This window comes from Cuculus canorus, chromosome 4 (genome assembly GCF_017976375.1).
Source record: "Cuculus canorus isolate bCucCan1 chromosome 4, bCucCan1.pri, whole genome shotgun sequence".
Taxonomy (NCBI): domain Eukaryota; kingdom Metazoa; phylum Chordata; class Aves; order Cuculiformes; family Cuculidae; genus Cuculus; species Cuculus canorus.
This window is the reverse complement of record NC_071404.1, coordinates 31723735-31740688: the sequence shown is the minus strand read 5'-3', so window position 1 is coordinate 31740688 and position 16954 is coordinate 31723735. Positions and strand designations below refer to the sequence as shown.

General features: G+C 37.9%; 1 protein-coding gene across 2 annotated transcripts in view; it reads right to left on the bottom strand.

The window, feature by feature from the left end:
* TUSC3 (tumor suppressor candidate 3) overlaps window positions 1-16954 on the bottom strand; it is a 138518-nt gene that overhangs the window by 23227 nt on the left and 98337 nt on the right. For both annotated transcript variants that reach the window (XM_054066098.1, XM_054066100.1), the window contains exon 7: window positions 262-325. In XM_054066098.1, coding sequence (XP_053922073.1) covers window positions 262-325 — 64 coding nt within the window. The remainder of the gene's footprint in view (window positions 1-261; window positions 326-16954) is intronic.

The following is a 16954-nucleotide window of genomic DNA, read 5'->3' as shown; positions in this document are numbered from 1 at the left end:
ACAGATGAAGACTTTACAGTCCCTCTGGGCAACCTGCTCCGAGTAACAAAGGAGATAACAAGTTACATTTTAGTGAAAAGAAATGTCAGGTTTACTCGGCAGTAAACAGCAATAACACTGAATATTTGTTTAAACATATAGTAAATAAGCCAAAGTACAATACCTGCTCAAAAGTTCAATGATATTCACTGTCAGAGCAATTTCATTTAACAGCACACTGTGTTGTTTTTTTTTTCTATTCATCACCTGTTTGAAGGATACTCAGCAGAAGAATAATATGCGATTCCGCAACAAACTGAGCCTGACTGCTTCCATGTATGTAACTCTGTAAAATAAAAATGAAAAACAATCCTCTTTAAAACAAAGAAATCTATTGAAAATGGCACAACTGGATATGCGAGAATCAAAATAAAACCTGTTTTGCAGAAAAATACACATGGTTTAGGTGTGTATGTATGTTTAGTAGAAAAGTGTTTTAAACTCAGCATATTTAGGCAAAGCACATATATACAGTGAATGTAATGTTTCATACACAACTGTGTTACTCTGGACTCCTTTTCACTCTGATGCTAGTATGGAATAAAGAACGTGCATTTATTTCCTTAGGAGAAAAGAATTTTTAGAAGGGAGGCGATGAAATCAAGGACATGCCTCAGCATAGTTTGGACAAAAGTTAAAACTGAACTTGCCTTTAAAATAACAGTCTATTTTAGTCCTACCCAGATTGAGCAAAGTTTCTTCATATGAAGTCTATTCCATCTTTCTCCATAAAGGTAGAATCGTGTCCATAAAAAATCCTAATTCCTAATATGCCTTATTTATATGGACTTGTAGTAAATGCTATCACAGCTGTTAATACTAAATGCAAACTTAACACAGTCTACTGTTTTCCCCCAATTGTTTCCCTAACTGTTAATGGGCTCATTTCGTACATTTATTATTAAGAACATACAGCATATTATTCAGCCATTGCTACTGACCATTTTTTAGTTTATTGTTGACTAGTTATGACAGCAAAAAAGGAGTGCAAACATGCACAAAAACTAAGGAGATTCCCTCTCTTCCTCTACTACATCACTTTTTTACTTGGTGGCTTTCTATGATGGCGTAACCGCAGCAGTGGACATGGGTAAACCAATGGATGTTATCTATATGGACTTCTGTAAAGCCTTTGATACAGTCCCCCACAACATCCTTCTCTCTAAATTGGAGAGATATGGATTTGATGGGTGGACGGTAAGGTGGATAAGAAACTGGTTGGATGGTCGTATTCAGAGAGTAGTGGTCAATGGCTCAAAGTCCAAATGGAGAGCCGTGATGAGTGGTGTCCCTCAGGGGTCCATACTGGGACTGGTGCTGTTCAATATCTTCAGCAATTATATTGACAGCGAGATTGAGTGCTGTCACTCAAGTTTGCAGATGACACCAAGCTGACTGGTGTAGTTGCCACACCAGAAGGACGGGATGTCATCCTGAGGGACCTGGACAAGCTGGAGAAGTGGGCTTCTGAGAACCTCATGAGGTGCAACAAGGCCAAGTGCAAGGTCCTGCACCTGGGCTGGGGCAATCCCCGTTTTCAGTACAGGATGGGGGATGACATGCTTGAAAGCAGCCCTGCAGAGAAGGACTTGGGGGTGCTGGTCGATGAGAAACTCGACATGAGCCGGCAATGTGTGCTTGCAGCCCAGAAGGCCAACCATATCCTGGGCTTCATCAAAAGAAGCATGGCCGGCAGGTGGAGGGAAGTGATTCTGCCCCTCCATTCCTCTCTTGTGAGACCTCATCTGGAACACTGTGTCCAGTTCTGGAATCCTCAACATAAAAAGGATATGGAGCTGTTGGAACAGGTCCAGAGGAGGGCTACAAAGATGACTGGAGGGCTGGAGCACCTCCCATACGAGGACAGGCTGAGAGAGTTGGGGTTGTTCATCCTGGAGAAGAGAAAGCTCAGAGAAGATCTCATAGCAACCTTCCAGTACCTGAAGGGAGCCTACAGGAAAGCTGAAGAGGGACTATTCATAAAGGCTTGTGGGAACAGGACCAGGGGGAATGGGTATAAACTGGAGAGGGGCAGATTTAGACTGGACATTAGGAAGAATTTCTTCACTATGAGAGTGGTGAGACACTGGCACAGGTTGCCCAGGGAGGTTGTGGCTGCCCCATCTCTGTAGGTGTTCAAGGCCAGGTTGGACAGGGCCTTGGGCAGCATGATCTAGTGGGATGTCCCTGACCATGGCAGAGGGGTTGGAACAAAATGATCTTTAAGGTCCCTTCCAACCCAAACTATTCTATGATTTTACGATTCTATCATTCTATGACAATATTCTACGTAAATGAAATATATCCATGTTCTAAAAGTTTAGTTGTATGTATTCTTAGTCATAGATGCAATTTTCACCTCAATTAAATAGAAAGAAAAACGCTCTCTTCTATTAAGGTTAACGAAAAGGAAACTCTTTGCGCTCTTGATGGATTCAGGGTTTTGTTAATTTTGTTTATTTTTGAATGTATACATTTTGCTTTAATTAATTCTGCTCTGAATATTTCTGTCTGGGTAGCATCCTTGTCAAGATGCAGAATAACTCAGATTTGAAATACCCTGATACTTCAGCATACAAAAGAATGCCTTCATCCTCAGTGGTTAAGTTCTGGTTGATGCACTGTCAAAACACACACTTCATAAGATAGGATAAAAGTTTTTACTCAGTGGATGGCTATCTACTGTTTTCAGAATTCAAATATATCATGATCATTCAAATAATCAATTCAAAACTAAACGAGGTAAGAACTTCATGCATCTAAAGATTCTACCTCTCAAAGAAGACACCTTTTTTCTTTAAGAAAATAAACATTGATCTCAAGAATATCTCACTGCAGTACAGCATGACAATACACAAATCTGCATTTCTTTATTTTTTTGCAGGGCTTCTTATAAATCTCACTAAAGCTATATACATATATATGCACATATAAGTTCACAAATATATAAAACAAAGGAATGAAACAGGAATATTAAATATTAACAAAAATTAATGATGAAGTTAAAATGCTTTATAGATTGTGTAATCTGAGTTATCTGTGACCACAGTCTCGAAAATAGTGACCCTCTGTCATCTGTGACAAGCAGGGACCCTCAGGGGTCCATACTGGGACTGGTACTGTTAATACTTTCATTGATGATACAGGCAGTGAGATCGAGTGCACCTTTAGCAAATTTGCAGATGGGACCAAGCTGAGTAGTACAGTTGCCACACCGGAAGGATGGGATGTCGTACAGAGGGATCTGGATCAGTTGGAGAAGCGGGCTGGTGTGAACCTCATGAGGTTCAACAAGGCCAAGTGCAAGGTCCTACATCTGGGTCATGGCATTCTGCAGTTTCAATACAAGATGGTGGATGATGTGATTGAGAGCAGCCCTGCAGAGACGGACTTGGGGGTGCTGGCTGACGAGAAGCTTGACTTGAGCTGACAATGGGTACTCATAGCCCAGAAGGCCAACCGTATCCTGGCCTGCATCAAAAGATGCGTGGCCTGCAGGTCAAGACAGGTGTTTCTACACTTCCGGTCCTCTCTCACGAGACCCTACCTGGAATATTGTGTCCAGTTCTGGAATCCCCAACATAAAAAGGATATGGAACAGTTGGAATGGTTCCAGAGGAGGGCCACAAAGATGATCAGAGGGCTGGAGCACCTCTGCTATCAGGACAGGCTCTGACGGTCAGGGATATTTAGCCTGGAGAAGAGAAGGCTCTGAGGAGATCTTACAGCGGCCTTCTAGTACCTGAAAGGGGCATACAACAAAGCTGGGGAGGGACTTTTTACAGGAGCATATAGTGACAGGATGAAGGAGAATGGCTTTAAATTGGAAGGGAGAACATTTATATTAGAAAGAAATTCTTCACCATGAGCGTGGTGAGGCACTGGCACAGGTTGCCCAGATGTCCGTCCCTGGAAGTGTTCAAGGCCAGGTTGGATGGGGCCTTGGGCAGCCTGATCTAGTGGGACGTGTCCCTGCCTATGGCATGGGGGTTGGAATTAGATCATCTTTCCAACATAAACCATTCTATGATTCTGTGACTATTTCTCATGCAGCTAAAGCAATCAGTTACTTAGGAATTGAGACTACTCCCCTCAGAAGTATAGTGGGATCAACAGCCCAACTGAAATGCATGTACACCAATGCATGCAGCATGGGCAACAAACGAGAGGAACTAGAAGTTTCTGTAAGGCAAGAAAACTATGATACAATTGCCATCATGGAAACATGGTGCGATGACTTGCATAACTGGACTGCTGCTGTGGTTGGCTATAAACTCTTCAGGTGGGATAGGCTATGAAAGGAGAGGCAGTGGGGTAGCCCTCTATGTTAGAGCGTTTTGATAGCCTTGAGCTTAATGATGGTGATGACAGGGTTGAGTGTCTCTGAGTAAATCAGTGGAGCACCCAGTAAGTCAGATATTGTGATGGGAGTCTGCTACAGACAGCCCAAACAGGAAGAAGAGGCTTACGGGTTATTCTACAAACAACTGTGAGAAGTCTTACGATCACTAGCCCTTGTCCTTGTGGGAGACTTCAACTTACCAGATGTCTGCTAGACGTATAATACAGCAGAGAGGAAACAATATAAAAGGTTCCTGGAGCATGTGGAAGACAACTTCCTGACACAACTGGTGAGTGAGCCAACTATGGAAGGTGCCCCACTGGATCTTTTGTTTGTGAACAGAGAAGGCCCTGTGGGAGATGTTGGAAGACAACAAGGTTGGAAGACAACTAGGGCTCAGCAGTCACAAGATTATAGAATTCTCAGTTCTAGGAGAAGTAAGGAGGAGGGTCAGCAGAACTGCCAACCTGGACTTCCAGAGGGCAGATTTTGGACTACTTAGAAGGCTAGTTGATAAAGTTCCATGGAAGGCAGTCCTAAAGGGCAAAGGAGCCCAAGAGGCTGGATGCTCTTTAAGGAGGAAATCCTGGTGGCACAAGAGCAGGACACACCCGTGTACCAAACAATGAGCCAATGGAGAAGAAAACCAGCTTGGCTGAGCAGAGAGCTCCGGGTGGATCTTGGAAAAAAGGCAAAAGTATATGAGCTTTGGAAGAAGGGGTGGTCATCTCAGAAGGACTACAAGGATGAAGTGAGATCATGCAGAGAGAAAATCAGAAGGGCTAAAGCCCAATTAGAACTTAGATCGGCCAATTTTGTAAAAGACCTGCTTAATGGATGAGGGAAGGCTGTGGATATAGTGTACTTGGACTTCAGTAAAGCCTTTGACACTTTTTCTCACAGTATTCTGCTTGAGAAACTGGCTTCCACTGGCCTGGACAGGCACACCCTCTGCTCGGTAAAAAACTGCCTGGATGGCTGGGCCCAAAGAGTTGTGGCAAATGGAGTAAAATCCAGCTGGAGGCTGGTCACAAGTGGTGTTCCCCAGGGCTCGGTCCTGGGTCCAGTTCTGTTCAATATTTCTATCCGGATGAGGGGATTGAATGCACCCTTAGTAAGTTCGTGAACGACACTAAGCTGGGAGGAAGTGTTGATCTGCATGAGGGTAGGGAGATTCTGAAAAGGGATCTGAACAGATGAGATCTATGAGCTAAGACCAATGGGCTCAGGTTTAACAAGGCCAAGCACAGAGTCCTGCACTTGGGATGCAACAATCCCACGCAGTGCTACAGGCTTGGGAAAGAGTGGCTAGAAAGCTGCCTGGCAGAGAAGGACCTGGGGGTGTTGGTTGACAGCTGGCTGAATTAGGTATATTATTCTTTAAAGTTACTTACTAATAAATCTAATGATGTGTAATCAATAGGCTCCTCAAATTGCTTCCCCAAGACATTTTTCTTCAGAATATACAAAACAGCACCACAGTATATCTCCACTGTAGCCATGGGTCAGTCAGAGCAATGGTTGTGAAGAAGTCAAGAAAGTTAAAGACTGTTCCAGCGATGGAGGATAACCAAAATAATATCAATTTGATTATATAATGTGAATTATTTAAATTTACGACAGTACATCACCCCATGTCTCATGAGGAGTGGCTATTGATCAATTCATGAAGGAATTACAGGCTGTGGTTTTTCCACAATGAACTTGCAGACTTACATTCTAAACCACAGACAAAAATCAGAGTAGAAGTTTTCAGAAGCAGATGACCAATATTTACTGTAAAAATGACAGCAAATAGCTTCTCTTGAACAGAGAATATTTAGAACTGTGCGGCATTTGTCCTTGTGTCTTTCCCTACAGGCATATGATGATGCTGTGAGGCCACTGAAAACACAGATTATATTTGTACGGACACATATTTATTCACATGTACCCACATACCAGTTTCATACATTGCAGATGCCATTGACTCATCAGATTTTGAAATTCATGGCCATCTGTGGCACATCCTTACCTAAGATAGAATATATTTACAGACAATGGGTTTTTTTAAGGAATTTCACAAATTAGCTTTTCAACCATCACAACCAGTGATGGTTCCACATCAGCTTTTAATAAGGTAAAGTTCTTGAAATTATATCCATATAACAAAATAAAGGATCTGGTAACTTGAGAGGTTCATTTAGTCTCATACTTCTTTCCTTCTGTAAGAAGACTACTGAAAGACCTTCATGCAAAGTGCACACTTTTATGAAATTTTATTTGAAGCTACAAACTATTCAGACATTGAGAACTTAAGATTTTGGTTTTGCTATATTTTTTGCTTTTTGACATTGATTCCATTTAATATTTGGAAGCTCTGTGAAGTCTATCTAGCTGCAAATATTTTAGGCAAATGCTTTAAAGAAATTAATGAATAAACTCAGTATTTCTGTTGCATTTTAGAGGCATCAAGAGAGAGGACCATGTAAGATACAAAGCTAAAAGTGTCAGAAGAGATGCAACCATGGTTTAACCACAAGAACTGTACACAGTTACTGCAGCTACACAGCGGATGCAGCACTGAACGCCATACTGGTAGGACTAATATGGGAACCAATGCGTGAGTGGCTGGCACTTTGAATGGGATCCTTTTCCAACTTTAATATTCTTCTACCTCAGGTCTGATTCCACAGAAACAATTTGAATTGCTAACTGAAATTATCATGTCCCCAACTCAGGCTGTTTTCTTTGGCAGTGACAAACAATTGTTTAATGCATGCACATTTCTACAAAGCTATGTGTCCTGGTTTCAGCTGGGATAGAGTTAATTTAAATATTTATCTACTATTCGTAAACTCATTAAATGTTTAGTGCTACTGAAGTGCAGATGGCACATACATATAATCCCTCACTAGCATAGTCAAGAATAACAACAGTGTAATCTATTTATAATTTTCTCTAAATACAACATATGCTTGTGATTTCCCTTCAAGAGTAATAGTTGCCATGGTTCAGTAAAATACTTGAGTTAAGTGCAATCTGTGCTCTTTTCCTTCCTTTCTGTTAATGTAATGTAAATAAAACTGAAACAAAATACATGGAAATAAGGTCTCTGTGAGTTATACGTTAATTCTTAAGGAAATATAATTAACCTGTGGAGAAAAGATTAAAATTGAAACATGATTTCAGATGCTTCAGTACTGTTTCCTAAAATAAACATCATCATGTTTATTTTTATGAGTATGTGCACGACCGATGTCGAAGCAGAGGGAGCAGATTAAACTGACTTAGGTTTAGTAATAGCATACCATACAAAGCTACTTTATGAGGTATTATCATTTTTGGATAACTAAGAAATAACTGGCCTTGAGTTTACAAGACATGACACACATCTAATAAAGCGTATTGGAAACCAGTCAAAAGCAGACAATTTTGAAAATAATTATCTTTAATGATAAGCTGAATTTGGATTGCATGTTGGAGGAAGTAACAGGCCAAATTCAAGCTAATACATGTGGAAATAGGTGAAGCAACACACTAATTAACTGCCTGAAAGAGAGAAAGCTACAAATTCCACACCAACAGGATGAACACTATTATCTTGTCTTCCTTTACTACATAAAAATTCAGAGGGAAATTCATAGACACTAACATTATAGAAAGCCATGGATTACTTAATCACGATTAAGCCTTCAGAATGGTTTATTTCAATTGAAATCTATCAATTTTGCCAAGAACATACATTAGCTATAAGAATTTGTGTTTTTTTCTCTTAATTTAGAGGGAAAACCAGAACCCCATAATGTTATTTATCACGCCAGTTTTATATGTTTTTTCTGTTAAAGTCCAGGAGTAGCATGACTTTCAGCAGTATTTAAATGTTTTGAAAGTTCTAAAACATTGTCTCATAATATCATTTATATACCTCAGCACTGTAAGTGTAAATGCAGAAAAAGGTTAAAAATTTTATGGAGAAGAAATAGTTTATTCAATAAAGCAAGCACTTTAAGACCAAACATCAAACTATATTAATTTGATGTTTTATTGTGTGTTTTCATGATCATACCCATATTCCTCCAGAGAGATTTTCTTCCATGTTAACTATGGAACACTTCAAAACCATCACCTTGCCCGGGAAGATTAAAAATAAAATCCTATGCAGCCTAAAAAACTTAGCCTACATACTTTTTTATGCAGTTATCTGCTGAAATATTATGTCTTCCAAAACCAGCACAGTTTCACACAGCTTCACTTGAAGCATGTGCTCCAAAATGCTTATTTTAGTATTACATAGTAATATCGGTTCAGCTCATCAAGGCAGATCAGATTTTTAACTTCCTTAAGAACACAACAGAGTACATCATATGAAATTATTAGCCCAGGCAGGTCTGTGAAAATCTGAAAATAGAAACCTAATGTAATTCCTAGTTGTCTTTCGATCACAGAAGATACTGTTATCTGCTGAGGGTGGTACATGAACCACGACCTATTTTCTCTGTAGCAGCCAGCCCTCAAAAGCCCTTCTTATGGCTTTACTGATGTGACAAACCATGAGACGATAGTGTTTTGGGCCTAAGTTGTTCACACGTTTGAGAATGGCTATCAAGCCAGAACATCTGTTAGAATATGAACATGACTTGCAAAAAAAAAAAAATTTAAACATTTTTTCAGACAGCAGGACATTATGTGGTCATGTGTTCATTCTAAAGAACTTAACATCGAAACTGAGTAAATACACATATGAAGTAACATCTCAAAAACTAAAGCAATACAAAAAGCCTTGACTCCAGATGATTTACAAAACAGCTCAGAAAACTCTGACTATTCTAATCACATTGATGTCCAAAAGTCAGGATAATGTCTAGGTATTTAAGAAAGCATTTCTTCTATTGTAGATACCCAGTTACAAAAGAGCATATGTGCAAATGATGCTTAACTGCCTAAAAAAATAACGTAGTGTTAGACACAAAATAAATCTAAACTCAATCCTAACAGAAATCCTGAATTAATAATGAATTTGTGGTTTTGGCAAAATGAAGGCTATATGAGACAACAGTGAGAAATGTGCAGCCAGCTATTCGAGCCAGTAGTTTTTTTCAGGGATCTTAATTTTATTTAACAATGAAATGGGAACATTTTAGTTTAGTACTAACCCACTTGAAAGAAACACTTTAACACTAGTTTGCTCTACGGACATCTCCAACCCCAATAGAAGCCAACAAAATGCCCTCTGGAGAAAATTTCATTTATTATATACGTAGTAAGCAATCTTGCTAAGCGATGTCTCCACGTGAAATCCCACTCAGCTGAGTTACAGGCCAACAAGACGAAAACTAAGAAAACAGCTAAGGTACACACACCAGCACACACAAAATGGTAAGGAACAGACAGCATTACTAGAGGTGATGATTGTGCAATTTTATTGATTTTGTACAGCTTACACTCAAGTGCTTCACTGTAAAAAATAATAGGATAAGCTGTAAAATCAACATTTGACCCCACAAATAAAACTCTATGTATCTATACCTGTCTCAGCATCTTGGTGTAACACTGCAGATGTTCAATCTCCCATTTATGAAACATGACCATAAAACATGTCCACCACTTTTGATGGAGAGTTTAATAATAGCTACAGATAAATTTTACCCTATTGAAGAAATATTTAATGTTGAGTTTTTTTAAAAACATATGAAATACATATACACAAAACAAACTCGTACATACTCTTTGATTCATATTGATTCAATGAAGGAGAGTTAAATTTTCTATGCCTAAGCTCACTGCTGTGTTCACTACTGCCCCAAACCAAAACAGAGTCCAGCGATAGCAGACAGTTTTCATAGACTGGGTGGCTGACACAGGCTGTGCTGGCTGCCTTCACAAAGCCCATCTGGCACCAGGCACAGAAAATGATCTGGGTTTCCAGCCCTACAGCAAAAGTAGAGAAATGCTGCCTGCGTTTGCAGACTAGCTGGCTGGAAAGGCTAGCTGGCATAATTTAAAATATACAAATCCTAGTTTATGCTGTTGCTTTGGTTGTCCCTAGACAGTTTTTATGGCTATACTGCATTATTTAGGGTGTCTAGAAGTGCTATCAAAGGAATTAGTTAGTAGAGGTGATCTCACAAATCCAAAAACTGTGAACACTGCTCAGCTACACAGAGGCTTTGATGTAACCAGTTGAATGAGAATTTATTCAAAGGGACTCCTCACACATTTATTAATTACTAAATAAGAAGACAGAAGATATAGCAATCCTTTGATGGATCATTACTTTGTGGGTTTCAGAAAGTAATGAGAACTTAACCTCTCATTAGGAATAAAACATTGCTGCCCTTGTAGCACTTAAATCCCATGTTACCTAATAGTTTGGCAAGCAACATATATCTTCCCCCTGAAGAAGTATTGTGACACACAGTATCCACGTGAAAGACTTTATAGACATGAAAGTAAGATTTCCAGGACCTCTGAAACAGCATTCTGGTAGTTTACATGACGCAGCTTAGCCTAGCTGCCTAAGGAAAGGAAATTTTTCAACTGCAATGTTTTGTTTAAAAACATGACTAGTTCTTAATCAACTTAATCTTAATCAAAGAAAGACGGCAAAAAAATCTTAGAGAAAACTGCCATTTCTACAGCTGGACAACCAAAACAGTGATACTAATGAAAGAAAAGCTAAAACTAAAAGTTCAACTGTTCATAGTTCTCTTGCATTATAGACTGCTTGCTTAAGACATAGAAGCCAAACTACAACATCTCTAATTGGGAAACAAAAGAGATTTTTCCACAGTAAGTAAAGTGATTTTTGTTTGATTTGTAGTACCAGAGAAACGTGTTGAGTTTACAGAAAGCATTTGCTTTTTTTCCCATATTTAATCTGGCAGCACAATATAAGCAGTGAAAACAAAACCATTAGTATAAATAACCAGAGCAAATTTTGCACATTAAAATGGCATACTAAAATAACACAGTTAAGTAAAAGTTTAATCAAAAAGAAGCATCATAACAGTGACAGAAACAGAAATTATTTTTGCACCAATCTAATATGACTGAGTAGTTAGATACATGCCTGAAAGGAAAACCTTTCCTGCCAAAGGAATTTTAAGTAACATCTGAAGTACAGCCTGTACATCAAGTTATGAACCTTAGTAATTACTTTAGAAAGAAGTATCTCAGCGAACACAGTATAAATTAACAGATTCATGAATTTAAGATGTTTATTTCTCCAGTACAAGTATGGGTGTCTGATTCCCTTTCAAATTACACTTTTTAGGAAACATTGGATTATTCTTGAGAGGAAGACTGACAGCTAATTGACAAAATACAAACACAAGTGAATGGAGCTACAGCTGTCATTAAGGGACAACAGTCATATTTGTAGTAATGTATTTGCTTTTACCTATTTGTAGTTCGGGATGGTATTTTTATAGTAGCAAAAAAAAAGTGATACTTGTGTGAAAAATTTAACTGTTTCAAATACTCTGAAGTTTTGTCAACACAGTTTTATAACCAATTGCTTACTATATGGCATATAGCACATACAGGCATATATGTACATGCATGTCCTGGGACTTTATATCCTCTGGGATTTTGTGACAGTGAACCCACATAAAACCTTAAAAAATAATATTCTTTATTAAAAAAAATGTACCAAACTATTAGAGTTCATTAAGAGACAACATTTTAAGTCAGTAAAAAGGGGGAAGTATATTTTCACTACAGTAAGTTTTATTGCTCTGTTCCAATTTAGGTGTAATTTATCATCTGATGTTTCAAGATATCATTTCAATGATCTAAAGCCCTATATACTGACATTTTAAGTTCATTACATATTATCACTCTATAGCATTATATACTAACATTACTCTTGGGATAAAGTGAACTTCTAATCAAATTTTTAAGAAAACAGAATTTAAGCTGGCACATATTACTTGGGGAAAATTTATTCACACTCATTCTTTAATTCTTATTTTTCCAACCCCTTTTTTTTTTTAATTTAATCTCTCTTCTCCTAATTCCTCTACAAGCTAACTTAGTAACTTTCATTATGATGCAAAACTCAAATCTACACCAGAATTTTTTCAATGGAAAAGATTACACATAAGTAGTCTTTGGAGAAGAGGACTAAGGAAAAGGATAAGACTAACATGACTGAAAAAAACAATCAAAATAGAATTGAATGTATAGAAAAAAGGGCCAAAACCAATTCAAAACTAAGTTTTGCTGTACAGTTTTTAATCTTCATATTAATATTCTAGAAGAAGCCCATATATTTTTTAATTCTACAGCTGAGTTACTGAAAAAAAAAAACCCAACTGTTCTTTGCTGCCCAGAGCAATTTTTAGCTTGGTATATTAGGTTTAGTTAGCACATTGGAAGAAGTACTGCTGACATGACATAGAAACTAAACAAAATGAAGTCTTTAGTAGGACAAATGGAGAACAAAGGAATCACTTCATGATTAGAATATAAAATTTGAAAGTAGACAGACTTGACAAATTGGAATTTATTTCAATAACAAATACTTTGAATGCATGATTTATGAAGGCTGCTATGGGAGTTACTTATTTAAATTCATTGTTTAACGCACTGGCGGATGCTTCCTAATTATTAGGATATAAGAGTGAAAACATTTTTTTCAATGGATGTGCCATTAAACATCTTGTACTTCAGCAGCTATCAAATTTGCGATGATGTATTTTACAAAGTTCTGTTTAGGATGGCAGGCATTGACTTAGTATACCATAAAAGCCAGTAGCTAAAAATTTTATGTTATGACACAAAACGTTAGACCTATTTGCTGTTCTATCCTTAACAAGCATTCCAGCCTGCAATGAATACAAATCAAATACTGCTGTCAGCAAGGCAAGTTGCATTTCAAGATCCTTCTGTCAGCTGTCTCCATAAAAAACACCCAAATATTCAAGAAACAAAAAGTTCCAGGACTGCAAAAACCAGCACAAGTCTTACAGAAATGCAGTATGATCATTGCAATCAAGCTTATACAGAAATATTTAAAATGCTAGCTCTACTAAATAAGTCATAAAAATTAATAACTAGAAGAGGAAAAATGAATAGAACATTGAATGCTCATGTATTTGGGACAAGGAATCCAAAGAATTATTTGAAGCTAAATGAAAAATTCTCTTAAAACGTAATAAGTGCTCGTTCATGTGAGACTTTCACACTCGTACTACAGTAAGCAAGGAAGTTAAAAGAATATTAGAAGTACTGAATTGTGAAATTGCAGTATGTTTTCAGCTCAGAAAGGAGAGAATAAGCTTAATCATATTCTACAAATATCAAAAGTCAGAGCTGTTCAAAACTCAACTATTGTGCCTAAATTAATAAATTAACAAAATAATAAAAAATAATAAGTAAAATAACATTTTCATGACACAGTGTTTTGAAATAATAAAAACCACACAATAAACAGGCCATTGTAGAAAAATAAGCTTTTAGGTCTAAGGGAGAGAGAGAAAAAAATGAAGACGGAGAAAGAGAGATATGAATTAGAATGGAAATAACTCTTTAAGAAACACTATAATGAAGAATCACACTACGCGATACTGATTAAGCAGGTGAAAAAATATCACAGTGAAACAAAAATGAAATATAAAATAAGAGCACATAAAAAACTGTTCTTCCAATTCCAGTAAGAACAGAAGAGTTCCAGGTCTGAAAAATGTTTCAATAGATGTCCTCAGGCTGAATGGCAGTGAAAAGATGTTTTCAGTCTGTGCAGCCTAGGTATCGAGAGAAAACTGTCATGCCTTCCAAGACCAGCAGTAAGTGAAAAAAAATTACCAATTACAGAATATTTTTTTGGTCCTTTGTATTTAGTGCTTTATTTTGAAGGTGTTTCTGAAAAGAATTTAAGAAACAATAAAGCCAGAAAAAGTAATTGAATAGTAAGCCTAAGAAAAACTGAGGAGGGCAAATATATTGTACCAAGCCTCTGGACATAAATTGCACACCTTCCTATGCCCTCCCCCCGGCACCCACTCCAAGAAAACAAAGACAAACCAAGAAACTAAAACCAAACCCAACTATCATACAAGAATTGAAACATTCCTTGTACCTCACAGAATCACAGAATGGCTGGGGTTGGAAGGGACCTCTGAAGATCATCTAGCTCAACTCCCCTGCTAAAGCAGGTTCACCTACAGCAGGTTGCACAGGGAAACATCCAGGCAGGTTTTGAATATCTCCAGAGAAGGAGACTCCACAACCTCTCTGGGCAGCCTGGTCCAGGCCTCTGTCACCCTTCAGTGAAAAGACTTTTCTTCACAGTAAGGTAGAACTTCCTGTGGTCCAGTTTGTACCTGTTGTCTCTTGTCCTGTCTGGCGTCATCCTCTTGACACCTGCCCCTTAGACTTATAAGCATTGATCAGGTCCCTTCTCAGTGTTCTCTTTTCCAGACTAAAGAGATGGAACTCACTCAGCCTTTCCTCCTAAGAGAGACGCTCCAGTCCCCTACTCATCGTGGTGCTCCAGTGGACTGTCCTCAGTAGTTCCTTGTCTTTCTTGGAACTAGGGAGCCCAGAACTGAACACAGGACTCCAGATGAGGCCTCAACATGGCAGAGTACAGGGTAAGGTTAACATTCCTTGACCTGCTGGCCACACTCTTTTCATGTACCATTGGTTGCCTTGGCCACAAGGACAAGAATTGTCTACGTAATCATTAAGTTTAATCCCATTGTACATAGTTGTACATTGTAAGTAAATACATAGCGTATAGAAGATATTTTTTTCATTTCTACTTCTGTCACAACAGAATTTCAAGACAGTACACCAAATCAAATCAAAACTTAAGACCTTTACAACACATATAGTATTTTCTTAGTACTTTAGGAGTACTTGTAGCCCACTGAAACTAAGCAGAAACTACCAACTCCCAAGTTTGGATTTTATATGTGTGCTGGAGTGAAACTCACTCACTAGCTAAGCCTGAATCAGGGTCTCATGGGCAGAAAACTGTCTCAACCTGCTGTATTCCTCTGAATTTAATTAATTCACTAACTTACTGCTGACTGAGACAGACAAGTTCTAATATGGCCTCTCTTGTCTTCTCTAAATGAATTACACCAAAACTCCAGTCGACAATTTCAAGAAAGCTCAGTGGTTGTGTCAGTTTTCAAAACTCACCTATACAGGCAGGTTCGTCTTTAATGTCATAACATGAACCTGTAAGATTGTTCTCCGTATATCCCATCCTTCAGTACAAACTTGTTCCCACTTGGCTCTGTAATGAATTTGGCTGTCTTTCACCTCACTGGATTTTTAAGATTTCTTTTGTTTCCTGCAGACTACTTAGGCAATTCTTTCACCACAACAGGTGATTTCTCAAAAGATCTTTTATATTTATCAAAAAAAAAGAAAAAAAAAAGGTTTTGGCACACATTAATCTCTGATGGTACAAAGCTCTAGTTATGAAACCTCATAGAGACTTTGACTTAAACGGATTTCTAGTCCCATGATATTTGTAGAAGAGCAGAGATTTCTTCCCTGTATCTAAAACACTTTGGGTGAAATAATGATTCAAAAGAAGTCAATAGGCATTTTGCTATCGATTTCAACAGAGCCATTATTTAATTCTGATGGTTTATTGGTTACAGAATTTCAGAACATCAATACTTAGAAAGATATATAGTATAGAACAAGCCACATAATTGCACAGAACAAATTTTCAAGTTAAATAATTTACTCTCTTTTAAAGAATTTCAATCTAATATATTTATTTCTACATAATATTTAGCTTCAGAAAATTAAACTGGCTGCCACAAGAACAAAGCAAACTTTCAATGTAAAAGAAAGGTTTCTGCAAATAACCTCAGGCAAGAGATTCGGCAGGTAAACTGTCATCTACACATTTCTGGAGGTCAGAAATGCCTCTCTCCCAAATTCCTTCTAAACCAACGAGGAGAGTGAGTTATTTAGTGAGCCTAAGTACAGCTAACATTAAGCGCCTGAATGAGGAAAAACACCTAAGGACATGACATCCTCACAGTAATGCTCCACATCCGGTCCAGTATTCCATATTTAGTATGTGAAGTTTCTCTGACATGAGTTGTTTTTTCTCCCCCTTGTCAGAATAACTTTTTTTTTAACACAAGGCAACTACTTGTTGCTTACTCCAAAAGGCATCTAACAGATGAAGTACTGACTTTCACTGCAGTGTTTATCTCAACAAGGAACTGTGATGGCTAGCAATTGAATGCAATGTATGTATGTGCTCGTTCTTCCCAAAGATTATGAAGGGAAGAAGATTTACTCATACATCAGGACAAGAACAGACAGTCATAGTCCTCTAAGTACTACCTCTATGATCTCTGAATTTCATCTCGTAAGAGGAAAGTTTTTGCCAATTCAATATAAGCATGCCATACATGTCCTGAAACTTCAAGTAATAGCGAATGCAGTCTAATAATGTACAGTAAGTTATTTTCAATGCTAGGAAGTACACTTTTATCTCTTTGCCTAAAAAGTAAAAGCACCCTAGTAGTGAAGATCTTTTCTGTTTTCAGGTATCTATCTCCAGTGATCCATATTCTCTCAAAAGTTAATCTGAACAGCTGGCATGCATTG